We start from the raw sequence: 25,969 nt of genomic DNA on the forward strand, positions 1-25,969 counted from the left end.
GCAGGTATAGCACTCAGACTGCTTTTGGTATCCTCGTGATGAGCAGGTAGAAGGGGCAAAGTGTACGTGCTCCTCTAATGCAAAACCAGAGTGTGAACTTTTTACTTTGGGTTTTTAAAGGGGTCGACAGCTTCTTTAACAATGAAATCCGCAGTAGCACCTTTCTATCAGCTGACATTTTCAGGGTCTAATTTTAGCAATGCAATGGGAGGTCTGTAGAAACCATTCCAAAACAAAATCCTTGTGATTACTCTGATGCAGAAGCATGCCGTGCGGGTTCAGCTATCTTTTTATAACTCAGGGATTCGAGTGTCATGTGCAGGCTGTCTACTGTTAACTCTTTAACTCCTGGTAACACCTATATGTCTCACCTTGGTAAATACAGTCCAGTGCGTTGCCTCTAACTGGGTCATCCAGGCCTCCCAACCATGCCGAATTTAGCGGGACAGTTCGGATTTTCGGTCCTGTCCTCTGTTCTTCTGCTTTTGGGGACACCGGGGAACTGTCCCCAACATTTATAGCATAAACGCATCAATAGACGCACCTGCACACTGATTAGAGCACTAGGTCCATGCAGGGAGCACTGAATCCAGGCCAGTGGGCTGGCCTGAGTGATGGACAGACAGCTTGCCCCAATGGGAGCAGAGCTTGTGACGCAATTGCATCATTGGCTAGCCCCCTTTACCTTCCTCCCACCAGCATTCTGATTACCAGGACCCAGCAGTTGGGAGATATGATTTCACTAAACACCAGATTTGATTAAAATGGCAATTCTCCTATAGTCTAAAGCAAACTCCGCTCAGAATTCGAGTGCTCTGCAGCAGTTGCCGAATGCCTTCGGTATCCGTCTTAAAATCTCTGCTTTTGCAGCTGAATCCTATGCAAAGTATAAGGTTTGGAAAATTCACAAAGCAACAATATTAAACCTAATCGGTACTGAATGCATCCAGCTGGAAGCACATTCAGAAATACTCATTTCCCAAGCGAATAATCATTTTCTGTCTTATTTGCCCGCTAGCAGTAGTGATGTCCCGAACGGTTCGAAGGCGAATAGTTCCTGGCGAACATCGCATGTTCGCGTTCGCCACGGACGGCGAACATATGCGATGTTCGGTCCGCCCCCTATTCGTCATCATTGAGTAAACTTTGACCCTGTACCTCACAGTCTGCAGACACATTCCAGCCAATCAGCAGCCGACCCTCCCTCCCAGACCCTCCCACCTCCTAGACAGCACACAATTTAGATTAATTCTGAAGCTGCATTCTTTTTTTGTGTGTGCTTATTGTACATTATCCTCAATAGGCAGTAACCTGTGTTTATTATACATTATCCCCCCATAGCCAGTAACCTGTGTTTATTATACATTATCCTCCCATAGTCAGTAACCTGTGTTTATTATACATTATCCTCCCATAGCCAGTAACCTGTGTTTATTATACATTATCCTCCCATAGCCAGTAACCTGTGCTTATTATACATTATCCCCCCATAGCCAGTAACCTGTGTTTATTATACATTATCCCCCCATAGCCAGTAACCTGTGTTTATTATACATTATCCCCCCACAACCAGTAACCTGTGTTTATTATACATTATCCCCCCATAGCCAGTAACCTGTGTTTATTATACATTATCCCCCCACAACCAGTAACCTGTGTTTATTATACATTATCCCCCCATCGCCAGTAACCTGTGTTTATTATACATTATCCCCCCCATAGCCAGTAACCTGTGTTTATTATACATTATCATCCCATTATACATTATCCCTCCCATAGCCAGTAACCTGTGTTTTTTATACATTATCCCTCATAGTAATTTATCGTTGGACCTAGGCAGCATGATGTCTTAGGCCGGCTCAGAGAGTGAGTGTGTGAGTGAATAATATAATATATATGTTCAGAAACATATTAGTAATATATGTAAATCGGGTTCATGCAAAGAGGGTGAAAAGGTATTAAAGAAAAACACACTTATTGCATCAAATTTACAAAGCCAAACTTTTAAAAGCTTTCCTCATTTCTTTCTCGGGATGAGGAATATATCGGTTGTAGACTGAGGATTTCCATCTGCCCAATCTTTTAATAATATGCACTGGAGTGTCAGTGTTGAAGGAGACCGAAGCTGCCCCTATTCTACATGAAACACCCGAGACATGGATACAACCCAATCTTAGGAGTAGTGTTCTGATGTAGAAGATGAATTTAGCCGTAGTCAGAGGGATTCAGTGAGAGTAGTGGTGAAATGTGTGTGGCATGACTGAGTGTGGGTAAGTAAGAGTCAAGTATTTTAACTGGGCACTAGTTATAGGTGGGATAAAGTGGTATAGCGGATGGATGAGCAGTTTGGTTCGTTTTAGAGGTTTGTAGAGAAAGTATATAGTGATCATGATTTTTAGCGATATCCAATATTTTTAAGGTGGTCTCAAACAAACATAAAATGCTATATAAGATTTGTGGGAATATCGAATAGTCGTGTACAGTAAATCAGAGAGGGCTCAGAATATCGAACCATCGATCGGTATCCAACCTTGTGCAAATGGACTGTTTGCGGTGCGTTAAACGGGGAGTTTGGTCTGTCACTGTGAAGCGGGCGTAACCCTTACACTACCTGATCGATACAACATCATACCTGATGTTTTAAAGTACGTTATTCCAAACAATTTAGGAATGTTAGGTGATTTATGCCCTTTATGGATTAAAACCAGACTCTGCATCAACTATGTAATTTTCCATGGGAGTTGTGTCATGGATCCCTCTCCGGCATGCCACAGTCCAGGTGTTAGTCCCCTTGAAACAACTTTTCCATCACTATTGTGGCCAGAAAGAGTCCCTGTGGGTTTTAAAATTTGCCTGCCTATTGAAGTCTATGGCGGTTCGCCCGTTCGCGAACATTTGCGGAAGTTCGCGTTCGTCGTTCGCGAATGGAAAATGTTATGCTCGCGACATCACTAGCTAGCAGCCATCAGGTAAATAGTTGGGGGGGGGGGTTAATTATGTGACAGCTGAACTATGCACCACATCTCTCCAACCTGTTCTCCATGCAATCGTCCTTTTGTCTTTTTAGGTTTTTGACTACACATAAAAAACATTCTAATAAACATTTTTTATCATCTCGTAGTGTCATACAATGCTCTGTGGGACCTTACTTTATATCGCAATTTAAAAAAAAAAAAAAATAGATTATAGGTTTTTACATGCATCAGAAAAAAATAATTTATTTCTAAAAACGTAAAGAGCAGTTTAAATTTAAAAAGTCAGTACCAGTTGGGCGGAGCCAACTGCCGAACCGACAGGTCGCAAGCACAGGGAGCTCCCGGCGAAATTGCACTAAAAGAACCCAAAATCCGAAATATCACCCCCCAAAAGCAAAGCAAAGCAGACCAGCCACCTGAGAAAGCAGTGGTCATGGGCAGAAAGAGCAAAAAACCGAAACCTGATCCGCCCCGACAGGGCACCAGCATAGGAGATCTGTGGAGGCGAGCACATGGCGCCCCAGAGCCTGTCATGGCCGCTTACATGGACGGCTTTGAGGATTCAGACGACTTGCTCTCAGAACCGGACGAGATCTGCCTGCCCACGAAGCGGGCACCGGAGAAACCTACCGTGAAACCTGCTACACAGCCCGACACAGCTCCGGTCACGAAATCCGAAATGAAGGAGCTGCTGGCAGAGCTCCGACGAAACTTCCAGGAGGACGTCGCAGACATGCGGAGGGACTTGAAAGGCCTCACCGACCGCGTGGCAACTGTGGAGCACGACTCCCACACGCACACTAAGCAGATAGCCTCACTCCAGCAGGAGACAAAACTGTTGCAACAACAGCAAGCAAAGGTGGAGCAGGCCATGGCAGCAATGGAGGACTCCAGACGGGCCCAGAACCTCAAGGTAAGGGGCATAACCGAATCTGTCCCTGAGGCTGAACTCCCCCACCTAGTGAGGCGTCTGGTGAGCACAATATTACCGCCAAAGCAGGCCAAAGGAGTGGGTTTTGAGGGCATATTTAGGATACCTAAGCCACCCACGGCCCCACCAACAGCAACCAGGGACCTAATCATTAAATTCCACAAGCGTCAGGACAAAGCATCCATAATGGCCGCCATCCGAAATACCACGCCGATCGCCTTCGAGGACATGACTTTATCATTTTACTCTGACCTATCCCGGGGAACTATGGCCTGGCGCTCTACCCTGAAGCCTTTCACCACTCTGCTCCGTGAGAGCGACATCCACTACAGATGGCGCTCACCCTGCAAACTCCAAGTCCTGCATGGAGAGGTCACACATCTAGTAGCGGACTTACAGGAGGCTGAAGCCCTTCTACCCACTCTGGGCCTACCTGTGGACGCCATGCGGCGACAGCACACGACCCACAAGCCTCACAGATGGAATCCTGCCACCTCCGAACCCTTCGTTCCAGGCGGACCCGTCCGCACTATGCAGACTGTCACCACCACCTGAATCCTTTGGGAGAGAACTGCCCAACCACTAAAGCTGCTCATGATACAACTGCCTTACTGTTTGCATTTACCTGTCTCTTATGCTTTAATGCTTTAATTCATTAATATTTCCAGTTTGCATTTCCATACATGTACTTAGTGTAAAATATTAAGATATAAGCGAATGGTCAGGGGGAAAAGTCCCAGAGACACACCTGCCATAGAGGATCCAGTATACACTATAAACCATACCTTCGACTTTGTAAGCGCGGTTCCATAGCACATATAAACCGAGCCCATAAGCCACTGCACAACTACACCTCAGCGTAGAATAAAGTAGAACAACAGCGCAACAGACCCCTCACGGTAAACCAAATACCTCATATGAACCGGTAGCTACAGACTCGCATTTTTTTTTAGTTTTGCTTTTGTTTTCCTGCTTATATGGGCCTAGCCTGCTTAGCATAGTTAAAAACACACAAAATTGACTCACGAGGTGGTTAGCGAGAAAAGAATAATAACCTTATTATGGCCCGCGCACTGGGCCAGTGTAACCACTTTATAATCCGTAGGGCTATGGACCTTATATTGTTATTAATTTGTTGCTAATATGCTTTACATTTCGGACTAACCTGTTATTCAAGTAATCAATATTTAAAAAATGTGCCGGCACCTTTATGCCATAGTAGTTCAAATAATGTGCCTGTTCTATACTACATAACTACAACTGTACTGAACTCATGCATGTTACGCTGGCTTGAGACAGCTATTGTGGCTGAACAAGCCGATTGTCAAAACAATGCACAACAAAAATAAAGAATTCAAAAAAAAAAAAAAAAAAAAAATAAAAAGTCAGTACCACTATAAGAACCGCTGCAGGTGCATCATTCACATTTTTTTTTAAAATATATCTTCTAGTATGGTTTTTATACATTCTAAATGCACTGATCGTGTGCACCTGCTGGGCATTCCACGATAATGTTTGTGAGCAATGTGCTCCAACTCTGTCCCATTAATAACAGTAATGTAACTAGTGATGGAATTCACACCGGGAGGTTTATTAGTGTGTATCAGCCAAGACAAATCATCTGGAATTTTTATTTTTTTCCTGCTTGCTGTATAACACCTATGGATTCTGTCCCTTTTCAAAGCTGCTTGGGCTGTTAATGGCCCACATGTCATACTATTTAATCCCAACTGGCTATGTATCAGCACTGAGATCTGGTTTCTAGTGCAGCATTGGGAAGAAGAAGTAGAAAAAAATAAAAAATAATTATAGATAATTTTTATATGATTTATTAATGCTATTTAATTGGACACTCCAAACTGAGTGCTTATTCTTCCTGGATGCATAAAGAGATAATGCGTTAAAAAGATGCACAAATACATAAAATCAAATCTATAAATACCTTTTGCGTTTTCCCGGTGATGTCATTTTTACTAATTAATGCAGCTAGGAAAAAAGAAATCTCTTCCTGTCGGTTTAAAATATGGAAAGCAGATAAGATCTTGGGAGTGGCCCTTTAACAGAGATAAAAGTTTCAGAAACCATGTAGTTTCTTTTACTTTTTTAAAGTTTATCAAAGCTGTTTAAAAGGGCACTGCATGCACCATAACCACAACATCTCACCACAGCGGTTATGGTGCAAATATTACTGTTACAATTCCCTGCAGCCTGTTAAAAATAGAAAAAAAATGGACAATGTGTTAAAAGCCGTATATGGTCATGCATGCAAACCAAATAAGCCTCTAGTACCATAAAATCGATTTTACATTTTGCAATAAGTTAGTTTATGGTAAAATCAACGGCTTCTGAAATCTTTTTTGGTATGAAACTGTGTGGTGGCTGAGAGTAGAGGGAGTTGTAATCTCATCACTCTCTTTGGAGATCGAACCACTGCAATCCATTCCTTCTCGCCCCTCTTTTTGGATCTTTTAAAAACTTAGAAACACTGCTGTTCATTACTGACCCATATCAGTGTAATGTCCTCATTGTCTCCATAGTACTCTGAATAAAATGGACATTTATTTGTGGTTCCACTCAGAACCACAGGCTTCCCCAACTCTCCAGTTTACAACCCTGTTGTTCCTTTTAACAGCTGTGTAAATTTAAACCAAATGGGCAGATCATTTATACATTTAAACAGGAGGGCTTGTGAGGGACTAATGCAGCATTATTCAGTCTGTAAAAAGCAGCATTAACCCTCTGAAATGAAGTGTCCATGTGAACAACAATGACTCCAAGCTACAATGTACCAGTATATGTTGCTGCCATGGAATTATGGGAATAATTGGCTCAAATCTGAAACCCAAGTTTCTGATTGGCTAATTACAGTCCTGGCTCTTGGAGTTTACAAACTATTATGACAATTTAGAGAAATCTCAGTCACAAAGAATTTTGGTCATATTTTAATTACATCTAAATGTATTGTAGCTACTATGATTTCAAATAATACTATAAGTGGTTAACTTTCAGGTGATCGATATGTGTACAGTAATATACTTATTATTAAGTTGACGGCTAAAAGAATGAATTATTTCACATTTTGACCTAAATTCTGCAAAATAGTTTAGTTTTCATTAAGTGAATGACTCTCATTAGAAACAGAAACATAGAATGTGACGGCAGATAAGAACCATTCGGCCCATCTAGTCTGCCCAACTTTCTAAATACTCTAAATACTCATTGTGCTTTGATTTCTAACTATAAAGAATTGGTTACATCGTATTTAAATATGAGAACAAAAACAAAGTGGAAAGAACTCACCCTTTACCAGCACTCGTAGGGTTAATGGGTGTCTAGTACACATCTGCTAGTATAAGGCAGCAGGCTGAGCTTCATATAGAAACAAGCTAAATACCTTTGAGCTATAGACATGCTTTCACAGTCATATGTTAGAGCAGCTGTTTGATAAATAGGGCTGTTACTGTGACAGTGACATCTGCCTAGACACAGTTGCCCAATGCCTATAGAATACATTGTTACTTTTTGCTTGGTATAGTGTTTCCCTACATTAAAAAATAATGTTTGGTGTTGAGATTTTCACAGACACTGTTTAAAACTTTTTAAAAAGAGAACCACAAATCATTTACACAAGGAAAGGGATTTATGTATTTTTGGAAACGTGTTGTTAAAGGACCGATTCAAGCACCATAACCACTAAAGCACACTGTAGCATTATTGGTGCTAGAAGTGCCTTTGTGCCCTCTCAGAGTAGTAGTCAGTTTGAAAACTTACATGTGTCCCACTGGTCAGTCAATTTTAGCAGCTGAGGACGTGGCAGTGGGTGCCCAGGTGAGTTGCCAAAAAGGTCTCTAATTGTTTGACTACTTTGGGAAAGAGTATACAGAGACCCTACATTTAAAAGGACACTCCATTGAGGGGCTGCTTTGTTCCCGTAGGTTAAACAAAGAGATGATGGGGGCTCCTAAGCTAAGACATATACTGTATTTTGTATATGTTGCAGGTAATCACTGATTTTGTAGAGGTCACTTGCACCTTAGATGGAATCTGCCCTTTCAAACAAACCTTGGTGGCATGGGCGCAGAGATATCCGTTGTCCTACTTGTTCCAGAAGGAGTTGGGGGTGACGATGCTGTAGAAACGTGTTTTGGGTTTTTTTTCCACTTACATTTTGTTAAAAAAAAAAAAAAAATATATATATATATTTGTGTACGGGATTATGGAAGGGGCGCACATTAAACTGTGTGTAATTTTAATATATGAGAGTCGGTTGAGGTGTGCCGAAACCGACGTGAGGTTAGGCCTGCAAAAGAGGGCCCACCCAGGTATAATGATATATGAAGAGGGTGTGGTGGGAGGGAATTTCCGAAATCGTCGCAGACAGGTGAGTAAGGGGATTTGCTGGGTTTAAATAGCCATAAAATCCCTCCCACAACTTCAGGCATACGCCTTCTATTTGTGTACGGGATTATGGAAGGGGCGCACATTAAACTGTGTGTAATTTTAATATATGAGAGTCGGTTGAGGTGTGCCGAAACCGACGTGAGGTTAGGCCTGCAAAAGAGGGCCAAAAAGTGTGTGACATTTATTAAACATAACAAACCATTTAGACATATTATAGAAAGCGAGCCTGATTTCTTTCTGGATTTGGAATGTACCGGTTGTATGCCGAGGACTTCCAGCGACCCATCTTCTCTACAAGATGAGTTGGAACTGGACGACTTGAGGCTGCTGTGGCGGCCCTAACACGGAATGAATGTCCTGAGAAGGAATTCGGATTGAGGCCAAGACTAACAAACAAGGAGCGAATGCATGGCATGAATTGTTTGAGGGATGTGGCAAAAATAGTACGAGCAACCATTATAATCGGAAGGCATTTATAATCTTGAACCACATACAATACTTACACATATCGTAAGCTTCGTAGAGTACGTCTGCTCAGCATTAGTAGACAAATCTTACCTGTGTAGACTCTAACTCCAAGCATGATCGATACCTTTTTTGACCTGCAGAGGAAATCCGGACTGCGTGTTCTTTTATGTCAACTGTAACGTTTAAGCAAGGACCGACTTCGGAAGTGGCTAGGGCGGAGGATACTGCAGGGGACTTGAGACGACAGGGTTAGCGTGTATCAAAGACAGTACGTTACCTGGACCTAGTTCTTGTAGCATGCTGTGCGGAGGAAAGAAGCGTAATATGTTTAAATTATACAAACTCAGATGCCCATTGAAATTCTCGTGTAGTGGAGCTGCTTAGCGAATGGGTACGAATAGGCGAAGATAAGGACTATCCTGTAAGAGTTGAGGCCGTGCCATAAGCCCTGTGTTTGAGAGAGGCCCTACCCATGATTTGGGCCATGTGGACTTGTACTAACTACGCGCAGCAGGGTGTTAACCTCTGTGGACAAGCGCTAACCTGACCGCACACGTGTGATTACCTGCATTAAAACATGGCGAAAAAGGACTGTAACAGGCACCTGATGAAACTAACTGTGGTGAAGTGAACCGAAGAATAGAATGCAAAGCCGTGACTCACCGTAGGGAAATGTTTGCCCGAGAGAGGAACCTGAAAAGAAGCTTTGACTAAATTTGAAGACGATATGTGTTTGTATAGTAAGTACCCTATAGCAGTCACTTGGCAGGCATGAGATCGTAAAGATTGTACAATAGGATGCATAAGGTGTCACAACTTGAATCGAAACATCCAGCATGACCGAAAGTAACTCCTGACGGACTTCTTAAACTTACATGAAGTGAAACGTGAACAACGAAAATGCGTGACGAATGAATTGACTGCGCATGGAGGACCCTGTGAATGTCGAGCGTGCAGACAAGTCCCTAATTAGTAGATTAAGGATTCGAAAGGTGTTTGTTTGGCCAAAAATGGAGGCGGAGTGATGCCTCGGTGTTTGATATGAAACAAGTGGGGAATCTGTTCACCCGGTCCAATCAGATTGCTAAAGCCAATCCTGCAATGCTTGTATGAGTGACGCCGACATGAAAATTGAGTGATAGTATGAGTCGATAAACGGTAATTTAGGACTCAATGTACTAAAGTGCCCCCAAAATGATGCGAAGCAATAAAAATATATCCGTAATACGTGAGTCCGGAAGCAGTCACTGTACGTAACGTCAGCGCCTGGAGGACCCGACGAAGGTCCAATACGAGGCCAAACCTGTACAACGCGCAATGTGGAAGGCAAGGCGAGGCCCAACATACTTAGTTGACTGAATATATGTAAGAAATGCCTGAAACAAGTTGCAGGAGGAACCGCTGGCCCTGGTGTCTACTAGCTAGGTCTGGGCACGCAGTGTACGTGGTACCTAAGGATCACCAGTGAGGGACAGGTTGGGGTAATACATATACATATATACATATGTATCCTCGTACTGCTAGAACTAAGCATCTAGCACACCCGTCGCCCATAAGAGATAACGTATTGAAAGCACCGGATTAGCCGAGTACGATAGTTCTGAAATACTGTTTGTATCGCTGTAGGAGTATGTAACGCACAATCAAAACTAAAGCGGGAAATAAAGCGCCAGGATACCTGATGTGGTTATAGGATCTAAAACATAGTGATTATGCGTGATGGGTCTGGAGTGTGCCGCCCCCCCCCAGCTTACTAGGAGCGCGAGCATGTGAGCTGGCCGACTAGCTAGTGCCGCAATGCGGCGAAACGATTACACTAGGTTGGTGACGGGTGAGGCCCTGCTAGTTGCCAAGCGGCTTGAGAGGCTCTATCTATGCGTTGGCGTGAGGGGGTAGCGTGGCCACTGAATGAGGTGGCGGGGTGTCGGCCTCTCGGTGACAGTTAACATAAGATAGAATGGGAGTGACAGATGAGGCCCTCTCTATGCCACAATGCGAGGCGACTAGCTATGATTTGGCCCGAGGGGCGTAGTACCTCCAAGTATGAGGATGGGTGTTGGCCTCGCGGGACCACTAACCTATGGCGAAGAAGCCGGGGAGAATAACAACTAGTGGACACCTAGGAACCTAACAGCCAGCAGTTGCTAACTAAGATGGAAGGGTAGGTAGTGAGAGAGGACATACTACAGAACGAAACGTGGGTAGCAAAGAGTTAGGATCGTATGGTTCGACCGAAACTGGAGTGCCCAGAGAGCATGTGGGGTCCGGATGGTCGGGACGTACGAACTAGAATGCATGTATGATCGTATGAATGGCCCTCGGGGCTCGTGGTGCCAGACCGTGGCCTTGATTCGAAATGCAATACGAATAAACGTGTATATCTGTTGTTATATGCTTAATATATATATATATATGCAGATCTTGTTCGTAGTATAGTTAAATGCGTACATGCCTTAGCAGAGGCTCGCTCACAAGAACTGCAATATGAAAGTAGATGCATTTGTCCAGTAACATATGTGCTTGTCTGCGTAGGAGTACGCCGGGTTCTACACGTAACGCAAATTGCCGCACTGACTGAGGATGAATTAGGGCTGGTACAGACAAGGTTTCGTTTGCTGTGTGCATACATCGCTTCAAAGACCCTCACAATGATGAGCAGGTTAAAGAAAGTCAGAGCGGCGATCCCTCACGTCTACATATGAACCGCGCTCCTAAACGGATGCCGGCATGGCATCCCGTAATGCCGCCAGCTTGTGAATCAAGCCCTCTGTGGGGTTTACGCTTATCGCAAGGAGGATCCAACTCCGCCGAGGGAAGCAGTTACTCCGTGTACCGAAATCCACCATGGATCTGCAACTGTGTACCGACAATGGGCAGACAATGGGAGAGGGGGGGTGTGGGGAGAAGAGGGAGGAAACCTTCCTACCTGGTATACAGACGGTGTAATGTAGGTAAGACACTGCATACAAAGACTATCCGTATGCAGCGTGTTAGTGGCTCTGGCTGCACTGTGCAGGTAGCACAGAATGAGTCTAATAGTAATCTGAGACTGGAGAGTATATAATCAAACAGGTGTGCGGATCCATGTCCTTTATGCAGACATGACTTAATATCGGAATACAGCAAGCAAAGGGGGGCACATATAACCCCTCCATGCCTCGAGCATGAATGCTACTCACTGCTCCGTATTATAAGACAAGTGACTGACCCGTACGTCAGAAAGTCACATTAATTTGCAGAACACGCGATCCATTCTGTTACACAGGATAGCCTGTAACCTGCTCATATGATCAGTCATTTAATGACGTCCGAAATGTCTTTATACATAGCTGAGCGGTGGACTGCAAAGGGTAATACATAACAGACAGTGAAAATAATGTGATCAAGCAGTTTTGGAGATATAATAAACTGAAAGTTGAATGATTATCAATGTCTCAGAACATGTAGACAGCAATATTTTCTCCTGTTATATTACATGATATTTTCAGGTTACTGAGCTAGAGAATTCTGGGAAATGTAGTGCAACAAGAACTGGAAAGCCAGACTTGGTATTCTATGCCCTATGTATGAGCGGGAAGATTAGCTTGTAACATGGTTCCCCGTGTAAGAGTTAACCCACGCTTTCCAGAAACTGGGTTCAAAAACCCCCACCACTCCCCTTGCCATGCAAACACACACACGCTGCCAGACCTCGAAAAAGTACACAATACAGATTCTAAAAATATATCAAATTGCTACTTTGTAAAACATTCGGTTTAGATTAAATAAAGACGTCTGGAGCAACATATATTGAGTTATAACGAACCACACACATCTCTCCCACCAGCCCCCAGCTTACACTAACTGTTGAACCCCCAGAGTCAGCGTATGCAGCATATCGGAGTCATGTCCACTGAGATTTGGAAATCGTGTTATATATGTTGCAGTATTAGAGAGAGAGCGGGCGTACGAAGGTGGAGGATCGGAACATGCAAAACGAAGAGCCAGGGACTCACTGGGGATCTCAAACACAGCCCACAGGGTCCTGAAGGCTTTGAGCGGATTTGAAACCTCTCACTGCCCGAGATGCCACAAATGCAGGTTAGGAGCTCCGCTCAGACAGGACCCAGTGACAGAATAAAGATCTAACAGACAGGTGCGGAGCGCCAGCCGGGCAGGCGAGCGAACGTATGCGTACAACGAAAAAATATTCGAAGGGACTTACAGTTTGGATGAACCGACGAATGGTTTGATGCGTACGCGTATGAAAATACTCACGAACTGGCGGGCAGTGTACGAGCGTCGCGGTAGATTGACGTCAGAGCAATTTCCGAAATCGTCGCAGACAGGTGAGTAAGGGGATTTGCTGGGTTTAAATAGCCATAAAATCCCTCCCACAACTTCAGGCATACGCCTTCTATATATATTAAATGTCTTGGTTTCTACATAAAATAAAGTGAAATTTGAAATATTTTATTATTTTGCTTTATATTATAGCCAGTGTGTATAATCTTGATATTTTCATGGTTTGGTGTGTCTTGATGGTTTGGTTCCATTGTTCTGAAAGATGCGATCTAGATGCTTTCATTAAGTGTGATTGTATTAAAGACGTTGTGGACGGGGAAGATGTACTGACTGGGGTTTTGATAAGGCTGGATGGCGTAACGTCTGATTAAGGCAATACTACAATAAAACCAGAATCTCTACTCTGCCCATCCAATACTTATCTGCTAATAAATTTGTAATATTACAGACTTTGTTAACATAGAAGGAAAAAACTGATATCTGGTTATTTCTTCCAAAATAGGTCTATATCATCAAGGTAACCTGGTTGGACTCTACAACACAAGTCATCTACAGAAGATACAGCAAGTTCTTCGACCTTCAGGTAACAATATAACGCCGACATAATTATTAAACCTCAGGTTTAAATGATTAAGAAATGGTAGGGTTTTCCTTTCTTGTGTTCTGTCGAACAAAAACTCAGTTATGAACATTTTGAGTACAACCTAATCTTTTAACATTTGAGCGATGGCTATGTATTAATAATTCATTATTATTATTATTTTATTATTTATATAGCGCCATCAGATTCCGTAGCGCTGTGCAAAGGGTGGACTAACAGACATTTAATTGTAACCAGACAACTCAACGTACAGGAACAGAGAGGTGGAGGGCCCTGCTCAATGAGCTTGCACTCTAGAGGAAGTCTGTGAGATGGGTAGAGGGAATCATTTTGGCGCATTTTTACAGGTGAATCTGGGGTTGAAGTATTGCAGCAATGTCACTTTTAGAGAAGTGTTGCGTTGAGTGTCCTCTTCAAAGGGGGCACTCAACGCAACATAATCACTACAACTCATTAACATTTTAATACTGCCAAGAGTCTTTGGTTGCCTTACCCAAGTTTGTGGTCAAACCTCTAGTTAAAAAGAAACTTTCTCCATAATTTTCTCATTTAGAGCATGTTTTTTGTATTAATATATTATTCATTTAGGTCTAGATTTTAATGTTTTTGTAGGAAACGTTCAAAGTTTATTTATTTTGAAAATATTTTGATATTTTTTAATACAGATATGCTTTTATGCATAATATATATATTATTTTTTTTTAGATATATTTTAATATTTTGAATGTTTATCTAAAAAAATTTAAAATCCCGACATATATCAGTGGATGATTTTAGAAATACATTGTGCTTTAAAGGGTTAACTGTTTTTGAATGGTAGCCCCATCGTGATTTCAAAGCCACCCTGTGGAAGACGGAAGTTTTCTTTAGTATTATTGGCTTAAAGTTTAGCTTTATATCTGCGTAAGTTGGGATTCTGAGGGCTTTTGTTAACTTGTTTAAAATCCTCGATCCATTTTCTTCGGCATGTTCTTTGGGTCTCCTGGCCTTTCCTGGTGGATTTAAAAAAAAAAAAAAGTTCTCATCAGGCCAACCTATCAATAGGGTTAGTGTTATGGACAGGAAACGTTGTCTCAATCTTTAAGAAGGGGCCCTGAAAGCCCCCATTGATACGTAAATGGGTCCTTAAAAAAGCAGCAAAAAGGCACCCACTGCTTTAATGTTTTGCCCCCAAAACAGTCCTAAGGAAAAAAAAGTTAATTAAACTTTCATTTAACCCTGTTTTACCAAATAACTTACAAAAGTGCTTACCAAGAACAAATGACATTTGTGTTTCACAAAGTCCATGTACGAAATCTCCTCTGAATATGTGTGTATTATATTCTCCTATGTTCTACAATTTGTGCCGAGGAGGAGAACCAGACAGAGGTCTTATAGTAGAGTAGAACAGACCAAAGAAGCAAAGGAGGATGAACATAAGGGGGTTAGGATAAGTTCATCGGAGGCCAGAAGGTGATTTCAGTAAGAAATTAATACAAAATATAGTGAATAAATTGGACTCCAGAGTTAGCATCACTTGGCTAAGGCAGGAAGCCAGATATCAAGACATTATTTTGATAAAACTACTTGCAACTAAACAAGTGCTTGTACATTCACCAGATTAGAGAGGACAGTGTTGTTGTGCTTGCGCGCATGTTACAATACAGCAATAAAGAATTCTAGTCTATATTTAATTTTTACTTACAACTTTGGTTTCCATAACAACCAAATAAATGCTCCTTTTTGTAAAAAAAAGGTGTGACACAGAGGTATAAGTTTCAAGTAATTGGTGCAATGTTTTCCGGGCATGTTCTGTACATGGGATTCAAATTCCCATGATTCCCTGCATGTTCACGAGTAACACACAGTAAATTTAAAATGTTCACTTTATTGAGAATACGTTTCTGCCTTGGCTTATCACTCCTTCTGCAATCTTTATGTCGGGTGGAAATACTATTTTATCCAAATTGTGATTTAACTGCACTCACGCTTCTTGGAGCAATTCTCTGGATCCCAGATATGAAGCGTTAGTCTTTTTTCTAAAAGCTTTGGGTTAGAGCAGATTAATAATGCTCCTACATGGCCTTTAGCATAAGATTTATTTTATGTTAAGGATTTAATGTTTTAGTGACAGAGGAAACCATTAATGTCATACAAAACACTTGTGTATAAACCTGAATGTAAAAAGAGGTATCGATTTTATTTTGAGTAATTCTGTTTAATATAAAGTATATCATACTCGTTTAACTGTATAATATGCTAACATTCTGCTGCCTATTATCCCATGAGCCCTTTGGGGGACTTTATCTAGTATTACATTTATTTAAATCAATACTATAGATGACGGAAATTGTAATCCAAATTGGCCTAGATGCTTTACGAAGACTTTACATTCAACAAGTGCGTTTCCAATTGAATAAATTATATGGAAATATTGGCACTTTATTTGAGGTACGCTTTTCTCCTCCTCTGATATTGCTGCCCATAATGGCATTTTCCTAAAAAAAAAAAAAAAAAGTTTTGATTTCCCTTTTCATATTAAGCAGTTTCACTTAATAGGCATATTATTACATATTCTTGAGATTTTCCAGGTATGTGCTCATTTAAGAGAGAAATGTTAGATCAGCGCTTGTATGATCAACCTGAAGCTAGGTGTGCTCATTTAACTCTATTATGACAAGGGATTAGGCAAATCCGTATTTACCAGTCTTCGCAAAGTCATCTGTCATTATTTTAAATGAACACTCCAAGTACCATAACCATATCACCCTGCTGTAGTGGTTATGGTGCCTTCCCAGAGTTATTTGTTAAACTGTTTGACAACTAACCTGCGTCTCACCGGGTGCTTGTGGCCACAGCCTTGCATCTGGATTCTCCTGGCATGAGAATCTGCCGAACCAAGCAGGTCCCTACAGGGATGCCCTGAGTGGCTGAGTGCACCCACTTTGTGCACCTAACCAGTGAGGGCCATCCAATATTGAGCTTGCCTAACTCCTGCAGGAGAAAGCAGAATATGGTATAGAAGCCTGGGTTCCTGGGTAAGTTGTCAAAGAATTCTAAAGCAGGATAAAGTGGTTATGGTCCTTGGAATATGCCTTCCCAGTAGCAGAACTAGAGGGATCGCAAGTGTGACTGAGCCCCTTTTTTTTTGCCTGTCATGGGGGGCCCAATAGAGGGGGCAACGAGATAGCTAAAATCTTCCTGCTCTTTTTGGTCTTCTATTGGAGCGCCCTGCGGTGATGCTGGGATTTGATGTCAGTTTGCCTCAGAATATGCGAGAGAGCAGAACAAAAATGCAGGAAGATGACCGGATCATAGCAGCCCCATTGGACCCCAGGGAAAGGATCCACTGCTGCTCTCCCAAACTTGTGAGTGTGTCCGTATGTGTCTGCCAGTGAATGTGAGTGTGTGTCTGTAAGTGTGTGTGTCAGGGAGTGTGTGCATGTCACTGTATGTGTATCTGAGAATGTCAGTGAGTGGGTGTGTCCGTGTGTATGCCTTTATGACTTCCATTTACACATCCCCAGCATAGAGTGAGGCACTGTACATGAAACAATTAATTTGTACACTGTTTTATTTAGAAACCATTGCATGGTATTTAGTGGTGCATTCACAGCAGTAATACAATTAGACAAAATCACTGAAGTTTATACGCTACGTTATTAGTTACTAATTAGTTATATCATATATTTATTTATTTAATGCATTATATAGCATATTGTTGCACATACCCAATATTTGGTGAACCTGTTTACTTCATGTAGGTATACATCTCCTTGGTCTATAAGTAGAGGTCTGTGAAAAGCTTTTAAAGGGATAATATGCACCATAATCACTGCAGCATTTTGTAGTGGTTATGGATTCAGGGCATTTTCAGGGCAGTTCCCCTAGATTCTGTTAAACGTGTTTGATAAAAACCGGGGCTGTTTTAGTACCCAAACCTGGTCATTCTGCTTTTTCAAAGATAACAATGAATTTCACTCGCTTTTCATCTTCAAAATGCATATAAGCACTGCATTAAGCTGCAGTGGTTATGGTGCTTAGAAAGTTCCATCCAGGAAATGGTGCAGGAAGTGAGCAACGTGCAGGAAAATTGCCTGCTCTGCCCTTCTAATCAATAGCACGTGTGATCTGACTACATAATGCATTATATGAATATAAGTGACATTTCAGAATGGTTTTTGTTACAATGCACTTTTTAAACAATGGTATATTTTTGATTTAGCATCCGTGTGCCTGGAAAGCTTTTTAAACTCTGCAGACAGTGTGACGTTATGAGCCGTGCTCAACACAGTAACCCACTCCTAAACGTCAACGGATGTTGTGACTCAAATGCAGAAACAGATCCCAGATGTGTCGAGTTTAGAAAATTTGATTCAGACGTACAGTAGTGGAAAATGTTATTCAATAACTTTTGGAAATGGATCAGTAGAAAACGGATGAAGGTAGAAAAAGAAAATCTAATGTTACTAAGCTACTGTCCATTCTTTTTGACTCAAACGACTTTGCAGAACATTGTTCAGATTTTGGTGGAAGCAAGGCAAATCGTTTCCTGTTCAGGATATAGAGATGAGCTATGGACTCAGGATAGTGAGCTGTTCTATGTTTATTCATTGCAACCCTGCCCTTCCAGGCCTTTTGTAACCCTAATTCATTCTAATTAACTGTGAATAAGAGACACAGCTACCCACACCCAGTTACCCTCCCAGCCATTTCTTCCAAGGCAGTATATGCCAACTTTACAATGAGGTGCCCATTATTTAAGATCATGAGTCGATGCAACCCACTATTGATTGGATTCTTCCATATCCACATTGCCCCTTTCTAGATATTAATGAACACTACTGGGGTTTACTTACTAACACACTGCTTTTCTCACGTATCAACCTATTTTTCCAGCCCATACATTGGCTTTCGTATTCACTAAAGTTGGAATTCCAAATAAACTCAAAGTGAATTTAAAATCAAAATAGCGGAAATTGAGGGGATGGGGGAGGAAAGAGAAAACAGAAGTCAACTATGTGTTTCAGTGTGGCTACTGTGGCCTTAAATTTCAAATGTAATTTGCATTTACTTAGAATACTCATTTCATTCAATAACCTACCTATGCTGAAACCTTGTATCCATTAACAAACCTCCCTGATTTTTGTTTCAAAGCTTGATACCCATTCATGCTCTCTTTAAGAAAAACGTTTACTAGAACGAAGTAGAAATATGGCAACTGCTGGTTCCTTATCTAAAGTATCCACTTGTCCCAATCAAGGCAGCTGCCCCGCTGCCCTCAACATCTTTCTCCCACCCATGGGCCCCCGGTGCATCCTGGGGACGCACACTAAGGAGGCCCACCGGGTGGAAGGCTCAACTTGATGGACACAAGTTTCTTTTCAGCTATGTAACTTTGTATGATGTAGTTAGATCCTAGTTTTGTATATTTACTCAGCTGAATTACCGGTAAATGTACATATTGATTTCAAAGCACCACTCCTGACATTTGAGTGATTGTGCATCTACAAATTACTAGCTGTAATTATTTAGATTATCTTCAAGTTTTCAATATGTCAACAACTACCACTGGTGGACAGCACGTGCTTGCCCATACAGAACTCATTAATGAATTAATTAAATAGGGGTTCTATTCACAAGTCTTAATTGTAGCTAATTGAAAACAAGATTTGGACAATTTTTAGGTTAAATGATTTCCACTTTGCCGATAGCGGAGTTGGAGAATTTTTCCAAATTTGCTATCGTATTCAAAATTTGGAATTTAGATTTTTAGTTCACTATAGTTCGATGTATAGGAATAAGTACCAGAGCACTGCGGTTAAATTGGAAAACAGATTTGCAAGGCTTTGGAAAAAATAGCTAAGTGGATGATTCATTAGTGTGTCCAATTCAAAGTTTAGGATTAAATAGCCAAACTAAAAGTATATTGGAGAATTTGACCAATTTGGTGATTTTTCTTTTCTTTTTTTTTTTTTTTCTTATTTCAATTCTCAGTACTTTACTGGTCTGTGAGGTGGGGGGTTCTGTCAGAAGGTGATTAATAACAAACTTGCAAAAGGCTGAATGATCATGATATTAAAAATTGCTGAATGGTACAACATATATTCATCGGCAAGCATCTGTTACTGATAATGGTAAAGAAAGGTATAGGGCGGGTCTTTGCGATTTTCTGTTGGAGTTTTAAATTATATTTGGCTCCAGAATATTGGAGCTTTCAGTTCTGAACTTTGGCCATACATGATGTCATCGGGGATGTTACTTACTCATGCGGATTATGCATTTTTGATAACGTGTCATCAGACTGTTCTGTGATAAGTATCTCTGATAAAAGTTAACCATTGCTGAACCAGATGGAGTAATGCTGGTGGATTAACTCTTTTTGTATATTTGTCTGAGCAAATCTGTTCATTTTCCAGATTGCATTGTATTGTCTTTAGAACAGCTATAGATGCTTTGTTAATAAAGCTTTCACATGTCAAAAGAAACAGACATATGTAAGCCATCACTTACCAATAACATACAATGTATACTAGAATATAATTGGATTGGTTTAATCTCTAATCACGGAGAGGTAATGTTCTCTTTTATCTGCTTCATCAGGTATCCTGTAGACAACCTAGCCCGATGTGCATTTTAACGTTTATGCTCCTGGCTGCACAGTGAAAGCTGGGTTTTCCAAAATGTTCCTAAGCTATCCCTGAAACGCCATGTTTTAGTGTTGCAACCTATCTTTCCCACTGCCAATTTAAAAAAAAAAAAAAATCATCCTGTGCCCTTGACTTGACTTGTGTATGTGAGATTGACAGACTTCCTTGAGTCCAACTCACTGCTCGACCCACTTCAGTCTGGTTTTCGTGGAAACAGCTCTGACCAAAGTATCCAACGATCTACTTGTTGCAAAATCTTGTGGTCACTTTTCTATCCTAATTCTCCCTGACCTTTCCGCTGCTTTTGCTACTGTAGAGCATCATCAACAGCTTCTTCTCATCCTCTGTAATATCGGTCTACAAGATATTGCTCTCTCCTGGTGCTCCTCCTACCTCTCCCAGTGATCTTTCAGTGTTTCTTTTTCTGGCTGTGCCTCTTCTCGCCCCCACACCTCTATGTTGGTGTTCTACAAAGGTCTGTCCTTGGTCCCCTACTGTGCCTCCCTTGGTAAACTCCTCAGCTTCTTTGGCTTCCAATATCACTTCTATGCAAATTACATGCATATCTATCTGTCCTCCCCTGATCTCTCCCCCACCCCTCTTGACTAGTGTCTCTGACTGCCTCTCTGCTATTTCTAACTGGATGGCTGACCACTTCCTTAAGCTCAACTTGTCCAAAACAGAACTTCTGGTCTTTCTTCCCTCAAGTGTTGCTACTCCCGTTTCTGTCTCCCTCCACCTTAATGGTGCTGCCATCAGTTCCACCACGCAGGCACACTGCCTTGGTGTTCTCTTTGACTCCGACCTCTCCTTCACCCCTCATGTCCAGTCGATAGTCAAATCCTGCCGCTTCCATCTCAAAAACATTGTGCGCATCTGCCCCTACTTAACAGCAGATGTGGCCAAGGTGCTGGTCTATGCCACTGTCCACTCGCTTTGACTACTACAATCCGCTTCTCAGTGGTCTTACATGCTCCTATTGCAGTCTATAACTAATGCGGCGGCGAGGATCATCTTCCTGTCTGCCCGCACCTCCCATGCCTCACCTCTCTGTCAGTCCCTGCATTGGCTTCCCGTAAGATATACGCTCTGCCGAAGACCTACGTCTATCCTCAGTTTGTACTCCTACCTCTGATGCTCGCATTCAAGACTTCTCTAGGGCTGCAGTGTTCCTGTGTAACTCCCTTTCCTTTTCCATTAGATGCCCACCCAGTCTCTCCTCCTTCAAAAAAAATAATTAAAAACTCACTTTTTCACAAAAGTCCAATTAAACTGTTAATGGCTCCCATTATATTAATCTCTTGCAACAGTCATAAAAAAAAACCAAAAAAAAAACACAGTAAGTCTTCAGTTAATACTATTTTACCAATCTACTTCCCTATCGATCTTCCTTCCCTTACCTTTTGTGTCACTTTACCCCACTCCCTCTAACATGTAAGCTCATTGAGCAGGGCCCTCAACCCAACTGTTCCTGTGTGTCCAACTTGTCTGGTTACAATTACATGTCTGTTCGTCCACCCATTGTAAAGCGCTGCGGAATTTGTTGGTGGTATAATAATAATAATAATAATAATAATAATAATGTGTCTGTCCAGGGGCAAAATACCAGCAAAAATGGCTGGACATGCCTTTCAATTTTTATTTATCTCCTCTATCTTGCCTCAATCATGGTTCTAAGATTTGCCTTTGCACCATTCACTCAGTATAGAGCGAGCATATATAAGGGAGATACAAAAACAATGTTTTTTCTCTTCTAATGGTGCACTGTGCACCTTGGTTGTGCCAGGAATGAAGTGGATTGTAATACTGTTCATGAAATTTTTAATATACATTTTATAAGAAAACCGCATTACACAAAAAAAGGTTAACATAACACAGGGCTTGATAAATCCTAGGCGCCAGGTCACCTGGGATTTGTGAGCCTGTTCATCCACCTGAGGTGACCGTCTGCCTGAGATTGGAGATGGGCAGGTAGCTCATGGAGAGCGAAGGCGGGCGGGCGGCTGACTGAGTGCGGAGTATGACTAAACTCCCGCCTTGGCATTGCTAAACAACGTGAGAGGGAGCAGAGCAGGATGATGAGAGCCCCAGGGAAAGGATCCACTCCAGCTCTCCCAAAGGTAGGGAGGCTGGGTGGACAAAATTTAAACAAAACACATAATGTGTGAGTGAATGTGAAGATGTGTGTGTGTGTGTGTGTGTCAAATCAATGTGTGTGTATTAAATCAGTGTGTCTGTCAGTGAATGTGTCTGTTTAGGTGACCTGCCCCTCCAATCACATGGGAAGGTATTTTTACTCCCATTTTTTTTCCTACGCCATGCTGGTCTTGTCGCGGCTGGCCCCACCTCCGTGGCTAAGAACCGCAATCTTGATAAACTCAGCCAATCCAATGCACCCGCCTAGGAAGGCAATGGGAGACTATTGCGCATGTGTGTTAAAACGCCACGCTGCACCAATCAACATCTCTTCATAGAGATACATTGAAGCAGTGGGAGCTGTAACATGCAGCACTGACTGTGGAAGCACCTCTAGTGGCCGTCTGAGTTACTGTCACTAGAGGTGTTCCTAAACCTGCAATGTAAACACTGACCTTTTGTCTGAAAAGGCAATGTTTACATTAAAAAGCCTACAGGGACGGGCTATAGACTTCAGAACAACTACATTAAGCTGTAGGGGCTCTGGTGACTATAGGGTCCATTTAAGAATCGTGTTTTTGACTTTAAAAAACCTGGCTCCTAAATTTCTTGGCTGGCTCCTAGATTCCAAGCAAATTTGTCAAGCCCTGACAAAACATAAGCTATAGATGATTTTAAATGTTTTAATCAGTGGTAAATTTTTCAGAGAAGTGACAGTTCCACTTTAAGTGTTTTTCTTGTAACCCACCATGCGCATGAATAGTGCATTTGTTTTGTCTTTTTCCAACCACCAAGATGTGCTCCGTAGTAAAGATTTGTCTTTTACATAAATGACATACATATCGACCTACCTACATCATCATATTTCACCCTTTCCCATCCCAATCCCTATTGTTTTTACACAGCCAGCAATCTCCAAAACTACGTTATTTAATGTACACAAATATGTACGAAAGGGGAGTTAAAAACATAAATACATTCCTTCTCCTTTCTCACTCTATATTTGAATATGATATCATTTAAAAATATTCACAGGTGTGTGGATTGGATACATAAACGAGTCTCACGATAATTTTGTGTTTACTGATCTTGGCGCAATGGCCAAAATAATTGTCCTTAAAAATTCACAATTTTATATGTTCTCATCTTGAAACTATATAAACTAAATAATACTGGAATTTTCAGAGCCCAACCCTCCACTTAGTAAACACAATCATAAGCGTGATTATAGACAAACTGTAAATAGTTAAGTGTTCACCCTGATATGTCCAATTTGGGGAGCAATGTCTTCACTGTCATTTTTTTTTTTTTTTACACAATTCCCAGATTTTACTAGTAACATGACGTAAAGTCATGATTTTATTAAAGACACGGAGGCGAGTATTATGCATATCTCTTTCTTTATTTCCTCAGCAGCAAAGATAGAGGAATATAAATATTATCAAAAATGAAAGAAAAAACTGTACAGGCATAACGAGTAGCCAATCACATAACAGAGGAAGTAGCTATATAAGTCCTGTGTCTCCCACAATCCCCCTCTTTCTTGCGCAACCGAAGACCAGGTAAGATAAACGATGTCCCACTTGATCCAAACAGGAAACGGGAAACAAAACGAGAACTTCAAGCTAAAAAAGATAGAAAAATATGGTAATTTCCAAACTCAAAACTGTAGACTTACCAAACATAAACGTGAGGGATCTACATGAAACATGATTCTGAAATAGAATATATACATGATTAGAAATCAATATAAAACTGTCAAATCATCTAAGCATGATAAAACTACACAGTACAAAAACATGAACTCAAAACAGACCCAATTGCCCACGTACTTGTATTGCATCGAAGCATCTCCAATCCCAAATCCACACCGGGAGGGTGGGAGGGAATAATACTCGCCTCCGTGTCTTTAATAAAATCATGACTTTACGTCATGTTACTAGTAAAATCTGGGAATTTTATTAAAGACACGGAGGCTCCTATTATGCAAGTTCAAAGCTGTGCTATCACCTGAGATGCGACGTGTTCAATTGGTCTGAAATAGAAGTCTCTGAAGGTCGACTCTCGGGACCAGTCCGCTGCGCGCATGATGTCCTCCAGGCGGCAACCAACTGTGGATGCCTTCGAAGCCATAGCACCCCTTACAGAATGAGGCGTAAAGACAGACGTGTCTATACCCGCTAGGGATAAAAGCCAACGAATCCAACGCGCCAGCGTCGGAGTCGATACTGGGCGATGAGGAGCCTTAAACGAAATGAATAGGGGATGGCGTTCAGATGAGCGCACCGTACGTGTAGCCTCTAGATAGGCCTTCAAACAATCCACCGGGCAGAGCGCCGGACACAACGGGAATCTAGGATATACGAAGGATTTGGACGCCGACTTAGTTCTCCTAGATATGGTGAAAGTAACGCCATCCGGCGTAAACATAAAGGCACCCCAGTCAAGAGCCCTAACATCGGAGACTCTCTTACAAGAGACCAGGCAAAACAGCATAACCATCTTGGAGGATAGTTGTTTAAGAGTCAAGTCCTGGTTAGGGTACCAATCCGACAGGAACCGCAACACAATGTTGACGTCCCAAAATGTCGAAAACCGCGACCTAGGCGGACGGACGAAGCGAATACCCTTGAGAAGACGGCATACAAAAGGATGTTTGCCGATGGGTACACCTTCCAAACCACCATGACCGGCCGATATGGCCGATCGAAAAACATTGATAGTCCTGTACGCCTTGCCTGAGTCGAACAGGGCTGTAAGAAACCCCAGGATCAAATGGAGAGGGGCAGATATGGGATCCACTGCCCGTTCCATGCACCAATCAGACCAAGACTTCCATGCAGCTCGGTAAGCTGATCGCGTGCCCGGAGCCCAGGCGTTATCGAGGAGCAAGAGAGTCGACTGTGGAACGTCAGGGACAAGCCAGCGTCCCCTGAAAGGAACCATGCTACTAGGGGCAACTGGTGCTGGAGCACCAATTCGTGCGAGTTCCCATCCGGATCCAGAAGAAGGTCCTGGAAGTTCGGCAACAGACGAGGGAAGTCTATGGACAACTCCATCAAACGAGGGAACCACGGACGTGATCTCCACAGAGGGGTGATCAGGGCCAGACAACAGTCGTGACGAACCAGCTTCGAGATCGTACGAGCGATCATGTTGAATGGGGGAAAGGCATACAGGTGGCCTGGAGGCCATTCTTGAAGAAAGGCATCCGTCGCCACTGCCGCCGGGTCCGGTCTCCAACTGTAGAACTTCGGCAACTGAGTGTTCAGTCGAGATGCGAACAGGTCCATCTCGAACCGACCCCACAGCCTGTTTAGGCTTTGGAAGACCGAGGCGTGCAAATGCCAGTCTCCCGAGTCTCTCAAATGTCTGGAGTTCCAATCCGCACCTGAATTGTCCAGACCCGGAATATGTTCCGCCGTCACCGAAACGTTGTTTAGAAGGCAGAATTGCCAAAAGTCCTTCGCCAGCAGAGCCAACATTTTGGACTTGGTTCCGCCCAAGTGATTTATGTATCGGACTGCCGATACGTTGTCCAATT

At 42.2% G+C, this 25,969-nt stretch overlaps 1 protein-coding gene across 3 annotated transcripts in view; it reads left to right on the plus strand.

Moving 5' to 3' along the window:
- Positions 1 to 25,969, plus strand: part of SH3PXD2A (SH3 and PX domains 2A) — a 266,755-nt gene that overhangs the window by 26,911 nt on the left and 213,875 nt on the right. For all 3 annotated transcript variants that reach the window (XM_063434631.1, XM_063434633.1, XM_063434632.1), the window contains exon 2: positions 13,562 to 13,642. In XM_063434631.1, coding sequence (XP_063290701.1) covers positions 13,562 to 13,642 — 81 coding nt within the window. The remainder of the gene's footprint in view (positions 1 to 13,561; positions 13,643 to 25,969) is intronic.

This window comes from Pelobates fuscus, chromosome 10 (assembly GCF_036172605.1).
Source record: "Pelobates fuscus isolate aPelFus1 chromosome 10, aPelFus1.pri, whole genome shotgun sequence".
In the NCBI taxonomy this organism is placed as follows: Eukaryota; Metazoa; Chordata; class Amphibia; order Anura; family Pelobatidae; genus Pelobates; species Pelobates fuscus.